General features: G+C 36.8%; 1 protein-coding gene across 1 annotated transcript in view; it reads left to right on the forward strand.

The window, feature by feature from the left end:
• The window catches only part of epha6 (eph receptor A6), a 61,234-nt gene extending 46,317 nt beyond the window's left edge, over positions 1-14,917 (forward strand). Inside the window, exons 9-20 of the mRNA XM_015032092.1 lie at positions 3,629-3,753; positions 3,936-4,098; positions 5,514-5,619; positions 6,660-6,727; positions 10,767-10,892; positions 11,561-11,746; positions 11,979-12,040; positions 12,160-12,369; positions 12,450-12,599; positions 12,714-12,907; positions 13,526-13,675; positions 14,115-14,917. Coding sequence (XP_014887578.1) covers positions 3,629-3,753; positions 3,936-4,098; positions 5,514-5,619; positions 6,660-6,727; positions 10,767-10,892; positions 11,561-11,746; positions 11,979-12,040; positions 12,160-12,369; positions 12,450-12,599; positions 12,714-12,907; positions 13,526-13,675; positions 14,115-14,229 — 1,655 coding nt within the window. The 3' untranslated portion in view covers positions 14,230-14,917. The remainder of the gene's footprint in view (positions 1-3,628; positions 3,754-3,935; positions 4,099-5,513; positions 5,620-6,659; positions 6,728-10,766; positions 10,893-11,560; positions 11,747-11,978; positions 12,041-12,159; positions 12,370-12,449; positions 12,600-12,713; positions 12,908-13,525; positions 13,676-14,114) is intronic.
• The last annotated feature ends 799 nt before the right edge of the window (positions 14,918-15,716 follow it).

Consider the following 15,716-nt stretch of genomic DNA (forward strand, 5'->3'; position numbering starts at 1 on the left):
CGCTGCTCAACCACTGCGGACGTGGCTCCACTGCTGCGAAGAATTAGAAACCGCTGGGAGAAACTCATCCAGCGGATTCAACAAATGGAGCCTCTTGGTGCAAGTTACCCAGGAGAGCGGCGTTCTGGAGGAGCTGCAGACGTAACATCTGTCCATTTAGGAGAAGCGAAACCCCCCAAAAAAAGGAACAAAAGAAAGGAAAAAAAATCCTGGTAAAAGGGCACACCGGACCGCGCAGGGTAAAACACAGAGTTCAGTTGGTCTGTTTGGACCACATGTGGCCCGCGGGCCTTGAGTGTGACACATGTGCTTTAAGAAGTCACTTGCTTAGTGAACTAAGATCCACTTGTGTGCAAACTAAGTGTCACATGATTGTTGTTTGCTTTACGGTAGAAAAATGACATGTTCAAAATTGTCTGCATGTTCTGTAAAAGAACAAAAACTTTATGTCTGTGACGCTCAGTGAATGTTTGGTTTGTCAAAGGAGTAATGAAACATGGTTCAGGATTTGGGCTTGTTTTGCAGCACCAGAATCAAGTTTTAGGAGGCTTTCCCAACGACTGACTCTTTCCTAATTGGATTATGCAAACAGTGAAATGTTGTAAAGTAGACTGGCCCATGTGAGATTCATAATTTCCTACAGAAAACAAGACATACATTTTGTTTTCCTTTTGTTTTATAAACAAAGCAAGTGTGAAATCTCACGTTAGGTCAGGTTTACATATTTTCAGTGCACGGTGAAAATCTCCTCAGTTCCATTATGTTCCAATGCATAAAACTTTAGAAATGATAAAGTGTGACTGTACATGCATAATGCATCTAATTTATTCTTAGCAAATTGTCTTGACTTGTAAACTTTATTGCTCTGCTGCTCCCATTAGAGTGATCTATCCTTTTGTGGAACAACTGGTCTCGTGAACGTTTTCCACTGTTTTGGTGTCCTGATTCAGTGGAGGATTTTCACTCTTTGCTTCCCCCCCTCATTCCCTTCTGCTGATTCTCCTCTGTTTTCACCCCCCTGCTCTGGGAAAAAAAAAGAAAAAAAAAAAAAAAAGCTGTCTTCTATTTTTATGCTCAGATGCTGGGGAGATGCAACCTCATGGGATTTTTTTGCAGCTCTCCCTGTTCACTCATTCGCGCTCTCCTCTTGGCTTCCTTTCCTTCGTTTTCTTCATCTTTTTTAGCATCTGCTAAGGGTTAACCCATTTTCACATGTTTTCAGACTTTCTATTATATTAGGCTGAGAGTTCTGTAAATAAATTAAAGTTATTTTCCTAGAGAATCTCATAGATGGAGGTACCTTGAAAGGCAATTGCTTTGTCCCAAACTAAAATAGGTTATTGCATAAGAGCACATGGGGATTTTTCAAATATTCAAATTATTTTTTTATCTTGATGCACAAAAAGCTTTTCTTTTTCTGTTGGTTTTTGGCCTATATAATACACTCAGCATGCAAAAAGCTGAGAAAATCTTGCATAGTAATGTCCCTTATATGGTTTACATATGTCATTTGTGGCTTTAACAGCTACTAGCAACTAATTTTCAATTCTTATTCAAAGTTTCTGAGCACTAGTGAGTTTTTAAGATATTTTTCAACAGATCCCTCCAAATCACAAGAATTAATCTCATATTATTTCATGCAAGAAGTCCCTGAAGGCCTCAGATCCCAGGCATTATGCGCCTCCATCACGAAAGCTGACAAACTGTCACCACCTAAAGAAAAGCCTCCTTTCTGCATGTGGACGTTCTGCCTCTGTGGGTTAAAGTTAACCCTTTGCATTCCCTCCTAAAGTTTTGTGGATTTCCTAGGCAATGCAGAAGTAAAAACATTCACCGTTTCATTTCCAAGAATTCGAAACGTGAAATTCTAAAATAAATGTAGAGGACAGGACAATATATTTTAATTTAATTCAAAGACAGAATTTGGTCACACAACGGCAAACTGAATTTGTTTGCTTTTGAACTGCGAGTCGTGAAAGAAATGTTTTTTTTATTATTTTGTCAATAATAGCTGCAATAACGGTCAACAGAATGTGATCCTGCTGTCATTTATACCAATTAGAACAATGTAGCATTTTTACCTCAGGATATACACTGTCTGAAAAAAGATAACCTTTCTTTCTCTGTGTCTGACTTTACATAAAACTGAATTCTTCTTAATTCAAGTCTGTTAGGATTAAGAAAATTATTTATTTTTTTTCCATATGCCAGAATGAGAGAGACTTCTTATTCAGTTTTATTCTTTACTTGCAACAAAACACCCCCACAACATAATGCTGCCAGTCCCCCTCTTTAGCACGGTTTCTTAGAGATGTCTCCTAAAAAGTAGGTAATCGCCTTGGAATATATGTGTAAGCTTGAATCTGACTTTTGAGCCATCACTCTTTTGGAGAAACTGTTGTGGCATTTACTAAATAGGAATTATTTTGGCCGTTTTTAATTGGCTGATAATAGGAAAAGTCCAGTCTGTTTTAATGTCAGACAGTGAGGGTAAAAAAAAAAAAAAAAAAGCTTATGTAACCTTTTATAACTTATAAATAAAAATCTGTTTTCGACTGTACGAAACCAGACTTGTATCAAAAGACAGAATTTTTGTATGCTTATGTGAAAAACTCATATTTTTGCAAGTGTCAGCGTTCGATTCCTGCTTTCGGCGTGCTCCACTTCTCCTCTGCTGCTCTTTTTTAATGCGAGTGTTTGAGCTGCTGAACTGTGAAGTGTTCTGTCTGAGCCGAGAAAATCTTGGCTTCATGGCAAGATGGGAAAGTTGGGTCTGCGACACAAGCACATCTGAATGAATGTAGCGACATGTCGCAGTCTTTAAGAGCCCCGTCCACTCTGAGTCTGCGGCCATTTGTCTGGACCAGGTTATCTGCTTCTCTGAGCGTGAGAACCCTCTAGGAAACATGTCTGGTCCTGAATTAGTATTCCAGTGATAATCCTTCAAACAGTAAGCTCAGCAACAGAGATCTATTAGTTTGTTGAATCTCACCGCAGCACCTCTGAGGATAATTGGTGGTAAATATTTGAACTTCTGATTGATGATTTTATCGTGTTTGTAGAATCCTTTTGCCCAAATTCAAAAGGTGATGCAACCGTTTTCAACAGCATGCTGAAAATGCTGTTGAAAATGGAAATGTATGTGTGGTGATATGGGAAAAAATACTTTCCTGCTTTGAATCTGCACATTATACAAGAGTTTGGTGGTTAAATAACTGCTTGTTGGTCTTTTTTTACTTTTAGCTTTTCTTGAAATCTGGTAAATTGCTTTGAAGTTGTTACATCACTTTTATGAAAAAAAAAGTTTATAAAGATTTTCTACTGCAAGTTTTGAAGTGATGATCTACAGGACATGGCATTTCTAAAAAAAATCACTACTTTACCTTCTCGTTGTGCTATTTTACCTCTTAGAAGTCTGAGAAGGTTTTGTTTAGTGAGTGTAACTGTGTTCTGATGACTTGAACTCTTTTAGGTCATTAGTTTCTACAGTCTGCTGTTCTTCTTAAGAAGGACTCTTCTTGAGTCAGCTCCAAACTTGATAAGGTGCATTTCTTCAGTGTTTTTGTCTTTCATGTAATATTTCAATTCTCTAAATTCCCTTCTTTTCTTCTTTTCTGCCTTTACTTAGGTCCTGCCTTCGTGGGAATAGTAAGGGAAGACTGGGCCACCCACAACAGCATCGCCCTCTCCTGGTCAGAAGTAGAACAGCCGCCTTCAGACATTGTGGACTATGAAGTCAAATACTATGAAAAGGTAAAATTATTAAATATCAGTGATACTTTATCACTTTTGTTTTCACCTCATCTGATTTTAAAGATATGTAGATAAAATAAATAAATAAAGATGTGTCTTGGTCTCTGATAACATGCAGGAGTACAACCCAGTTATCTAATTCTTGTTTAGCATTTACTCATTATCTGTTCACGCCCATCCAGGAGCAGGAGCAGCTGAGCTACTCGTCAACCCGGACCAAATCCACCAGAGTGGTAGTCACAGGCCTCAGACCCTCGACCGTTTACGTCTTTCATGTGCGGGCTCGTACTTCAGCCGGCTACACAGCTTACAGCCCCAACTTTGAGTTTGCAACTGCACCTGAGGGTATGAGGGTGAATGTTGGAGTCTGTGTTCATAAAGGCTCGGTCTGAGGTAGAAAGATGGCATGTTTTCAAGTCGCACACTTTTCAAGCAGTCCATTAGGTGCTCAAATCATTATCATCAGCTAAATCCTTTCAGAAATTTGTGGTCTTTCTTTGCTAATTACTGTTGTTCAGCTGTGAGCTATGCCACAAGCTCAAAACTCCTTCAAATCTGCTTTTGATTTTGCTGGAAATATAATATGATATATTTTAATAATATAATGTAATATGACTCTTCAAAAGTTTAGACAATACCCTCAAACATATCATTTTTGAGATTTCCATAATTGTTTTTATACTTATTAGCTTTTGTTACACCAATTGTCTGGAAAACCTATTTCTACCAACCACATCTGAACATGTTTCTTTATGTTAATTGTAAGATTACACTTTGGTGTATGTTATTTGCTCTTGCATCTCCTCCTCGGGGAAGTGATGAAATTAATGCATTAATCTACATACTGTACTGCTATCTATCATAGCCAGATCACCCTAAATTGACAGAAGCTACCTTGAGGATTTCTGTCAACAACTGCAGCTGAATTAAAGATCAGCGAGGATCCACCAGTAGAGACATAAATAAAAATAAAAACTCCAGAAAGGAGAAGGCAGCCTGGGTATGTACAAGTAAAGCTCAAAAAATGTGAACACTGTGAAAAATGTGGGTTATTAATTGAAGGTTGAGTGGAAGGAAGAAAAGGTCATACAAAACTGTTCACCACAACCTTAAGAGCCATTTGAGAATGTTGAGGAGCTTTATAAGGAGTCACCTGAGGCTGGAATCAGCTTGTCAGGAACTGATACGCAAAGATGATGCCGATTCATGAGTTACAAATAGATAACATCAGAGGTATCTTACAGAGGCTAAGGAGAAAAGGGGCTGCACTGATGCTGAGTGGTCCAAAGTTTTCTTTTCAGATTAAAGGAAAGTTGCCGTTGCATTTGGAAATCAAGGTCCCAGAGTTTGGAGAGAGAGTGGAGAGGCACAGAATCCATGTTGCTTAAAGTCCAGAGTGAAGTTTCCACAGATAGTGATGGTTCTGGTTGCCATTACATCTGGTTGTGTTGATTTACTGTTTCATTTCTGAAATGACGCTGATGTTTAAAATATCCAATTGCAATTAGTCTTATTTATTATTCAAATTATTATTAAGACTTTTTGAATATTGGGTTTTTATTATAAGCTACAAGCCTATGAAATATTTCAGTTTAGGTGGAAATAAATCAACACAATGTTTAACTTTCACTTCCTGAAATAAGTGACAACATTTTGAACTTTTTTCATGATATTACATTTTTTGTGTGTGTGTGTTGCGCTTGAAAACGGTTTGCTCATTTTTCCATTGTCACCTCTTGCTTTCCTCTCACCTCCTGTAGATCCAGACATTGCTGATCAGGGTCAGGTTCTGGTTGTTGTCACAGCTTCTGTTGGCGGCTTCTCCCTTCTGGTCATCCTCACCCTCTTCCTCCTCATCACAGGACGGTGAGTCTTCTTCGTTTTCGACTGCTCACTCCTGTGCCGTTCTGCACAAACGCCCTTCCTTCTCCAACTCTACAAAGTAATGCTTCAGAAATCTGTTAATGGACTCTTGTTTTTTTTTTTTTTTTGCCACTGAGCAGACACTCTTATTTTCCAAATGGCTGAACCCATTTTCTGCCTAATTACCCAGCATGTAACACACGTACCAGCAGTTTGCTCCATTCCATTAACCTCCACAGGTTTGCCCAGACTGTTGTCTGTTCACCTCTCGTTAACAGGGATTTACCTTTAGTAGCTCGAGTTAAAAAAAAAACTATAAAAATTAACAAAAAATAAAAAAATCACAGCTGTAGTTCTAATCACTATCTACTCAGTTTATCTCTGGGCAGTGATGTAAACTGAGACTATCTGCACTCAGAAAATTGTTGCCTTTCACAAATGGTGTGGCTATTTTTTTTTTTATATATTCTCACCTTTGTTCCTGACTGTAGTCACTAAAATTTCCATTCCAATTTCACCTGAAATTCACTGTGTTTGAGTGTTAAAACATCTATGGTGACATTTCTGTTTCAGTACATATCACTAACCAGATAGGAACGGAAGCTGTTTTGTTGTGCTTTGTGCTCTGGGAGAGATTCAGTACCAGTTTTTATGAGTAGGTGTCAGAAAACGTATAGCATGAAAGTGACCTTTACGATCCATTACGTTTGATTTTGCTGCATTTTATTTAAGCATCAGTGACTCAATAAAAGTATGGTAAAACTATTTAAATATATGCTAACAGCAATAAAAAAAAAGTCCTGCTGCATTTTAAATCATGACATTTTCGAAGAGCAAACTTCCACTTTTACTTAAAAATAAATGCCTCCTTTAGTTTTATTGCTTATTTTGTGTCAGTTTATACCAAATAAGGAATGTGCTATAAATACAGATTCTATTTAGTCTCTTTTGTCTTGCATGTCTCTAATTTTCGGCTGTATTAGCAATTTAACTATGTGGTTCTGAAACAGTTACACTTTTGTTCATTTTGTTCTTCTGTGCAGGTGTCAGGGATACATTAAAGCCAGGATGAAGTCAGAGGATAAAAGAACTCGTTTCCACAGTGGACATGGTACTGTATATAAAGTTCTGTTTTTTTTCTCTCTCTCTCTTTCTTTCCCTTGCACAAGTGTGTATAGTAACCAGTGTAACAGATGCACCAGGTCCCAGAACCTTTAATTTTCACATAAACTTGTGCAAGAGACTCTAGTTTGGAAAAGATGCATTCTTTATCCAGAGCATCCGTTTTCAATTTAAAAGCAGGTGCTCTTATTTGCACTCCCAAGTATTTTACTCATCTCTCTCAAACGTCTGTCCTCTCATTAAAAAACCATGCTTGCTTGCAAATTTGTCCTGCCTCAAAGCTGCCTTCCTGGACTCTTACTGAGTTCCTCCTGCATAAATATTCTCTCCTACTGCTCTCCTCCTGTTCTTCACACTCAAACCTCCTCAAATTTAACCTAGACAGGGCTTGATACAGTCAATGTTATGTGGCTGTATAAACAACCCAAAGAAGGCTGTGGTGTCTCAGGTCTACCGTTTTGGTCCCACAGACCCGATTTGCACTGCCAAATGGTCACGTTGAAATTCTGCAACAAAAGACGGGTTCGCTGAAGTTGTTAAAAAGGTTCATATTTAAATGAATAAATATGTTTGTACAATCAAAGTTATTTAATTGTGTAGGATAAACAGTCCAAATAAGGCAACGGTGTCTTCTTTGAACTGTCGCCACTACAAATGGGCAATATTTGTGCATTTCTATATGAGGTTATGGGTTTGAAAGAGATATTTATAATATCTGAGCGCAGAAATGGGAAATGTTGCTCTTAGATTTAACATGTAATGAAAGCTTATAGTTTAATACATGTTGTCTCTGTTTGTTGAAATATAAGTGAACCAGAAATATATATCTTAAGTCATTCTGAAGCCACTATTCCTTCTTTCAGGGATCATTTGCTGGGAAAGTCAAAATATTGAAAAGAAATACAATGGTTGTTCGGAGCTGAGTGACATTTTAGTTGGAAAGATTTTTGAGATAGCATTGACAGCTATAAGGAGAAAAGGATACAGTCAGTCTCAAAAGACTTGAAGGAATTGCTGCTTACAAGAAAAAAATCAACTGAATTTATTCAGAATCCTTGAGAAAATGGCTGAATTTCTCAAACGTCATTCGCGTAATTTCCAGAATAATATCTATAAAAATAACAATATTGATGGAAGCAGGAATTGATTAGCTCTAAGAAGGCTGGCAAAATAAGTTTAAACGTGAGTCTTGGCATAGAAATTGAGAAAGACATGTTGGTTTATAGTCCGAGAAAGTTAAGTGACTGAAGAACAAAGAGAATTGATCAGCGGCTGCCTTTGTTCCTCTTACAGAATCAGAGAAAAATCAGAGGAAAAAAGAAATCTGAAGGTGAAGGAACACATTAGCAAAATGGACAAATGACCAAAGGATACGTCGTCAGATGAACAGCATTTAGCAGCGTAGAAAAACAGAACAAATCCAACTCACTTTCAGATTGTCACAAAGTGGAGTTTGAAATATTACAAAATGAAATGCAAATCGCATCAGTACGTGCCTTGTATAGTTAATTTAGAAACATATCCAAGGAAACTGCTATGAGACAGATCCGCTTTGCAGAGCTTCTGTCTTTTTCCTGCCTTTCAAACATCATAGTAAACTCCTTTTATTGGATTTTTACAAAATACGCTCTTTCCTTTGAGAATTGCTGCACTGGCCATATTATGGGGCTAAAATTACAGATAACTGTGAGTTATTGATTTCCCCGAAGGAACAATGTATCTTTCTTTGGGAACTAAGTGATCCTCCGTGCTATACTGAAGCCATTTGTGCTGTGGATTTTCAATTTGATTCCATCGGGGAGAGGGGGGGAGGGTCTTGTCAGACTCTTGAGAAAGCTGTTCTGTCTTGTTTGGGCCGGATGGCGAGACATTTGATTGATCTGGAACAAACAAGGACAGTGAAGATTAATGCTACAACACAGGGAATTAACCAATATATGCACAGATCTGCTCTGCTGTTGCATTAACCTGCCACAGTTTCTGTTTGAGCTTACGATTATTGTCTGTGTTCAGTTTTTTTTCTCTTACTGAGTAAAAAATAAACTGTTTTTATTTTTTTCTTCTTCTTGGTTGACGATAATTCCAAAAATTCAAGTTATTTAAATTTATTGACTAATTTGTTAATTGCATAGTCGGGAGGCCTTCCATCAGTTACTGCACATCTATGATTATGTAGGCTGATTTAGACTCATTTTGGCACATTAAACATAATACATTGTTGAAGGCAAACATTTCATTTGTTGTATGTTTTTTTTTTTTTTTTGCAGTTGGCACTTTAAATTTCTCAAAGAATAAACCACAAATTATAAAACATGGCATATAATTTATTGTATACTTTTATAGAATTTTATTTAAGCTACAGCTAACAAGTCTCAGTTAGACAGTAATATCAAAATTGATTTATTTTGTTTCATAATTGCTCAAAGTTTTTGCAAGTAGATACTTTTTTAATTGGATGAAAACATAATTATCATATTTAAAGAATAAAGTCTTTGCCAATAAAGAAATATGTTTTGATTGCTTTTTATTTATGTTGTGAAATTCAACCAAGAAATTAAGTTATCATAATATAAATTGTTGTGGTAGAGTTAATCTGCAGATGAATTAGATGTATGCTAACCTACTGTGATGTGGTACGACCTGTCCAGGGTGTAGCCCAGTGCCCAATGACTGCTGGATGGGCGCAACAATAGACAGATGGATAGCTCTATATTAAACTACATTTAGCTCAGAAACTGGAATGATACTGTTTCCACATGTTTGCTGAAATCCCTGAAATGATTTAATGTTATTTTGATAACTGTAATTCTTGCCTTCTCTGGTGTTTCCTTGCTTGTTCTTTCCTGTTTTTTTTTTTTGTTGTTTTTTTTTACTGGAGGCTCAGTCAGGCAGGTAGTGCCAGCAGGCTCAACAAACTAGTAAAAAACAGATTCTTCTTCTTCTTCGTCGTCTTCTACAGACACCCCAGAGACAGAGGTGCAATTCAGGCTCCAGACTTGAATCTGTCTCAAACAAAGCTTTCAACTTTCTGCAATGTGAGCTGACAAAGCTATAAAGTACATTTTGTCCCAACCTCTCCTGCTAGAGGATCCCATGGTCTCCTTCTAGTTAGCGTTTGTGCCAGTCATCATCCACCCTGCTCTGCAGCAACATCCCAAGGCTCGCCCAAACAGCAGGTTGCTGGAGTCTGGCCGCCTATAGTATCGGGGTTATATAACTTTGGGGATTTTTCTCACCTTCATACTTCATATTTATTCCAGTTTTTTTTTTCCCCTCCATCTCTTGACAGAAATACAGCAAAGTTAAAAGATAATAGAAACAAGTACTCCACCAGTTATTGACTTACAAATTTCTTTGGGACTGTCCCTGACAGTGTTCGAAAAAAGATGTCTAGGTTGAAAAAGCCTCGTCTCTTAAGAAAAATTATCCCACGTATAATGAACAGTTGTGAGCTGCTATAAGGCAGTATTTGATACGTTTTCTACATTAGATGTTGAAGGTTGTTGAAAGATCTTAAGGTTCAAGATTTGGCACGTACTGCTCTGTGTGATTAAAAAAAATATACTGAAACTAGCCCGAGGCTCAAAACAGGGAGACAGAGTCAAATTAAAAGATATGTATCTATAAGATTTTAAAAAAAGTAATTGAAGTGTACAAATGTGTGATAGTTACTGTATATATTTTAATGTGAAGACAGTGCAAATGACAAACTCTAGTAGAAAGTGGACTCAAAAGAAGCTCATGATGTATAAATCAAAAGTACATTTGCTGAAACAGAATCAGAAAACAGTTTCTTGTCAACTTGTGATTTAAACACACATTTACAGATTGATTAAAGAATAAAATATGATGTGCCGCTAATGTAAGTGGTCATGTGTTACTACAGAATGTGCCTTACTTTACGTGTATATATTGCGTTTTTTTTTTTCTTTTACATACAAACATTTCCTTGAAAAACATCCACGGAAAGCTTGAAAGAAATATCCAATATGATGTTGTGATGTTCATGTATGTCTTTTATGCATCAGTCCCATTTTCTGGAATAAAGACGTACGTGGACCCAGACACATATGAAGACCCAACACAGGCTGTGGAAGAATTCGCAAAGGAGATAGACCCCTCGTACATATGCATTGACAGAGTGATTGGTGCTGGTGAGATTATTACTAATCCTTATCAGTAGATTGCTGTAATTTGTGAATTTATACAAAGTGCCTGGAAGTTTGAGAGCATTTTCAAAGTGTGGTATCACCTTAACTTAGGTGCTGTTTTTAAAAAAAATATTACACAAGTCTGCCTAAGCTGTCTCAGTTATTATTATTGGGCACTTGAGAAAGAGACATGATCTCATTTTATGTCAAGGAAGATAGTAAAAATTAATGATTAATACTATAAACTTGTCATTGAATGTTTTTATGGTGTCTAATTGCAGCTGTTTTTAAGGAAATTTATGGTTTTGTGGCTTAGACATGAAAAGTTGAAACTGCGGACTGCAATCAACACTTTTCATTAAACTGAACAGATGGTCCCTGCACTAAATACCGAGGGTTGCTGCCGTTTGGTGATTTCCTGTCACACAGTCTCCATCTAGTGGACAAGAAGCGCAATTACCAATATTCAGGATAAAGGCGAAATGACAAAGTTCTACACTTTTACATGAAACATTTAATCAAATATTTTTTTTATTAAAGTTGTGTCTGCTAAAGCTCAATATGAAGAGTTCATATGTTAATACCACAAGGAAAATAAATAACTATAATACATTACTAAAGAGTCTGATTCAGTACATAGGAGTTACTGTAGTCTTGATTTGTCTTAACAGGTGAGTTTGGAGAGGTGTGTAGTGGGCGCCTGCGTATTCCTGGCAGAAAGGACGTTGCTGTGGCAATAAAGACTCTTAAAGGTGGCTATATGGAAGAGCAGAGACGGGAGTTTCTGCGTGAGGCCTCCATCATAGGACAATTCAACAACTCTAACATAATCAGGCTGGAGGGAGTTGTCACTAAGAGTGAGCTGAATTCATTTTTTGTGTGTATGTAAAACCATTGTATTTTATTCTTTAAAGAAAAAACAATGGTTTTATTATCTTCTGATATTTGATATATCTTACCAGCAGTCTACTTATGTTTATTTGTAATCACCTTTCAATAGAGGCTCGCTTTTAAAATCCAATCCCCTTTTGTTTCCTGCATGCATCTTTTAAACAGTTTCACACTAAGTACTTTTCTCCATTCTCTCAGGTAGACCAGTGATGATAGTAGTGGAGTACATGGAAAATGGAGCGCTTGACGCTTTCCTGCGGGTATTGAGATTTTTTTTATAATTCAGATATTTATTTGTACATCAACTACAGGAAAAAACAACAACACTTTCTTACTTATTTATCTTGTTTTCTCTGTTGTCTGCATCTCCAAACTCCAGACCCGTGAGGGCCAGTTCACTGTGCTCCAGCTGATTGGCATGCTGCGTGGCATCGCAGTCGGCATGACATACCTTTCAGACATGGGTTACGTTCACAGGGACCTGGCTGCTCGCAACATCTTGGTGGATGAAAACTTGGTGTGTAAGGTGTCGGATTTTGGCATGTCGAGGATCCTTGAAGATGACTCTGAATCCGCTTACACAGCTACAGTGAGTGTGGAAATGGCAGCTCCAAAATGATTTTATGGTAAAACAAACTCTGAGGACGATTCTGTGTTGCTTTGAATCAGGGAGGAAAAATACCGATACGCTGGACAGCGCCAGAGGCTATTGCTTATGGAAAGTTTTCTTCAGCTAGTGACGTATGGAGCTATGCCATTGTTATGTGGGAAGTGATGTCATATGGTGAAAGGCCCTACTGGGAAATGTCCAATCAAGATGTAAGTTTCTGCTTACATACAATCAATAAAAGCTCCAAGATTATCAGAATGATGTCATTTTAACAATAAAAACATTTAATCCAGTAGTTGTTTTTTTGCTGACATTTCTCTTAGGTTATATTATCAATTGAAGAAGGGTATCGTCTACCAGCACCAATTGGCTGTCCTGTGACCCTACACCAGTTGATGCTGCACTGCTGGCAGAAGGAGTCCAGCCAACGCCCAAGCTTTAACGATGTGGTTTCTTTCCTTGACAAACTCATAATCAATCCCAGTAGTATGCTGACTCTGGTCAATGACTCTCTAAGGTAAATGTCAATTTATTGTAAATGTCTGTGACTGCCTCCAAACCACAAACAAAGACGGAGTACTACAACCATACTAAAGAATGAAAACCATAATTACAAGAGTAAAGTCATAACATTTTGAGCATAAAGTTGTAATATTATGAGAATAAGGTTGTATTATGAGAATAAAAGTCATACTATTACAAGAATGAAGTCATATGTGAATAAAGTGGAGATAATCTGAGAATAAAGTCATAATATTTTTAGAATACAGTCATAATATCACAACTTTATTCTCATAATACAATGACTTTATTCTTGTAATATTATTTTTTTTTATTTTTCTAGCGTAGCCCTAACAGCAAAAATGACAATTAATGCTTTTACAAAAAGTAGTTATTTTTTTTAGTTTGCTTTTGACCTTTATTAATAATAATTGGAATATATTTTCATAAGTGAAAAAAATCAAAGATACAGTACATCCCATACCTCAGTGAAAGAAGAGTAGTATTTCTAAAGTGTATTTTTTTTTTTTATAATTTACTTTGCACTATTAAGTAGCCAAATAAAATCAACCATTCAGTTTGTTGACATGCCAACTTGACTTTGTATCAGCTAATATGCTGTTTGTCTTCTCAGTTTTTCAGATTCTCCTGAGGAGATGCCAGACTACCCTCTTTTCATCTCTATTGGCGACTGGCTAGACTCCATCAAAATGAGCCAGTATAAGAGCAACTTCCTTGCAGCAGGATACACTACACTGGATTCTATTGCAACTATGAGTATAGAGTAAGTGGAGCTAAATTATAAGGAGTGATGCTGCACAGAAATAGAGCATTAAACTCAAAGAGAAATGAGAACACTGTCAAAGCAATGCATCAAGAACTGTGTGGATTGTGCAGAGTGCTGTATATGAGAAGGCATGTATTTGATACAAAAGGTCGTGGTTTTTGACATGCCAAATAAATGCGTGGCAGTTTAGTTTCAGTTCACATTAAGAGTAGCTAAATATACAACTTCATCACATTTTCAGGATCCTTAATATTTTTCTATAACATTTAATTTTGATGTTTGTTTTTATTATTCTACTCCTGTTATGTAAACTTTTTAGACCTACCTTTCTTCAACTTGCCTTGATTTCAGCTCTTAAAGTTCAGGTTTCTGTCCAAGCAAAGGTTTTGCCAGATGCTCTTATTTATAACCAGATAATTCTCATTTTCCTCTTCAGGGACATCAAACGCATTGGAGTCTGTTTGATTGGCCACCAGAGGAGAATCATAAGCAGCATACAGTCTCTTCGACTGCAACTTCATCACATCCATCAGAGTGGATTTCAAGTTTGAGACCATTTCACAAAACCAGACTGTGTTTTTACACATCCAGCTACCGATCCTTGGCATCATCATCCAACCAATTGCACAAACACTGGACTGTTAGGTGTTGCAAGTACCACATGCTGCTCATGAGGGAGGGGTCTTGGTACTAGACCCACGGCTGTCCAGATAAGTTGCACTCATAATCCCAACTATCATCTTTTCGGACAGCTTCCACAACAATCAACCTCTGTCAGCATTGGCCAAACCGGGTCTTTTTATTATCTCAGCAAGTACTAGCATTCACTTGAATTTAGGACTTCATGTCTCTAGTGTCTATTCAAGTGTTCACCAATACCTCTTATCTTTCCAAGTGACAATCCAATGGTTCCTATTGACTTTGAAAGGTGTCAAGTCAGTTACCTCATGACCAGGGAAGATGAGGAGAGGATATATACCATCTGGTGATGTATGAGAAATAATGTGGTTCTAAGATTTCCAACTGGTTTTAAACAAAAAAAAAATAAATAAAAATTCCACAATGATTTTTGAACTGAAGACCACTGAATGTCAAACGATTTTATTTTATTTTATTTATTTTTTTTTAAATGTATGTTCTCTCCTTATGATAATGCAGTATGTCTTGTACAAAAAAGTCTTGTGAAAGTTGTATGTTTTATTCTGTAAGTTTATTCCTTAATAAACAACTATATTTTAATGCTGCTTTTTGCTCAAACTCTAAAAAACATCTTTGTGCCACGCTTTGTGGCTTTGTGGTTAATGCACAACAATAAATTGGGAGCTTTAAGCGCCTGTAGACGATCATCTTCATGTGAACAGTCTCAAGGCATGAAGTTTTATCAGGTATGTAAACAGACACTTGAAGGTCATATGGTGATAAGTACATGGTCATAGTCCTTTTTGTTTATTGATCAATCACGTGGTGCAATTTGTTTATGACTAGATGTTAAATCATTTCAAATTTTAAATATCAGATGATTTGCATCTTAAACAACCAGGTGGGTAAAAGATGAAAATCAGGAAAGTTTGCATAAATTTTGCCAAATATCACTCTCTTCTCAATTTGCTTTAAATCTCGATTTACACGGACATTTTAACTTTTCGAGAAACTCGCTTCTGTATTCCATGCAAACAGGTTTGGTTAGTAATGTTAGCAATTTTACTATAATAAAGTATATTTAACAACAATTACATTACATTGCAGAATCCCTGCTCTAACCCTACCACCACCCCACAAGCACCTCGAGACTAATAGTCATAAAATTTAAATTCACTTTTCATTTTTATTTTGTGTAATTTAGTCCTAGCTGACAACAGAAATGGAAAATTGCATATTTTCCAAGTTTTAGGTATGTGCTTTGCATGCTTTTTAAAAATAACAAACGGGCAATAAGTAATAACACTCAATTTACTCCTTTATAGTCATTACGATTAAAGGTTTTAAATTCTGGGCTTGCCAAACATTACTACACATCTATCCATAGATATGATTACGC

Source organism: Poecilia latipinna, unplaced genomic scaffold (assembly GCF_001443285.1).
Source record: "Poecilia latipinna isolate Pla-1442-1.1 unplaced genomic scaffold, P_latipinna-1.0 Scaffold230, whole genome shotgun sequence".
Taxonomy (NCBI): Eukaryota; Metazoa; Chordata; class Actinopteri; order Cyprinodontiformes; family Poeciliidae; genus Poecilia; species Poecilia latipinna.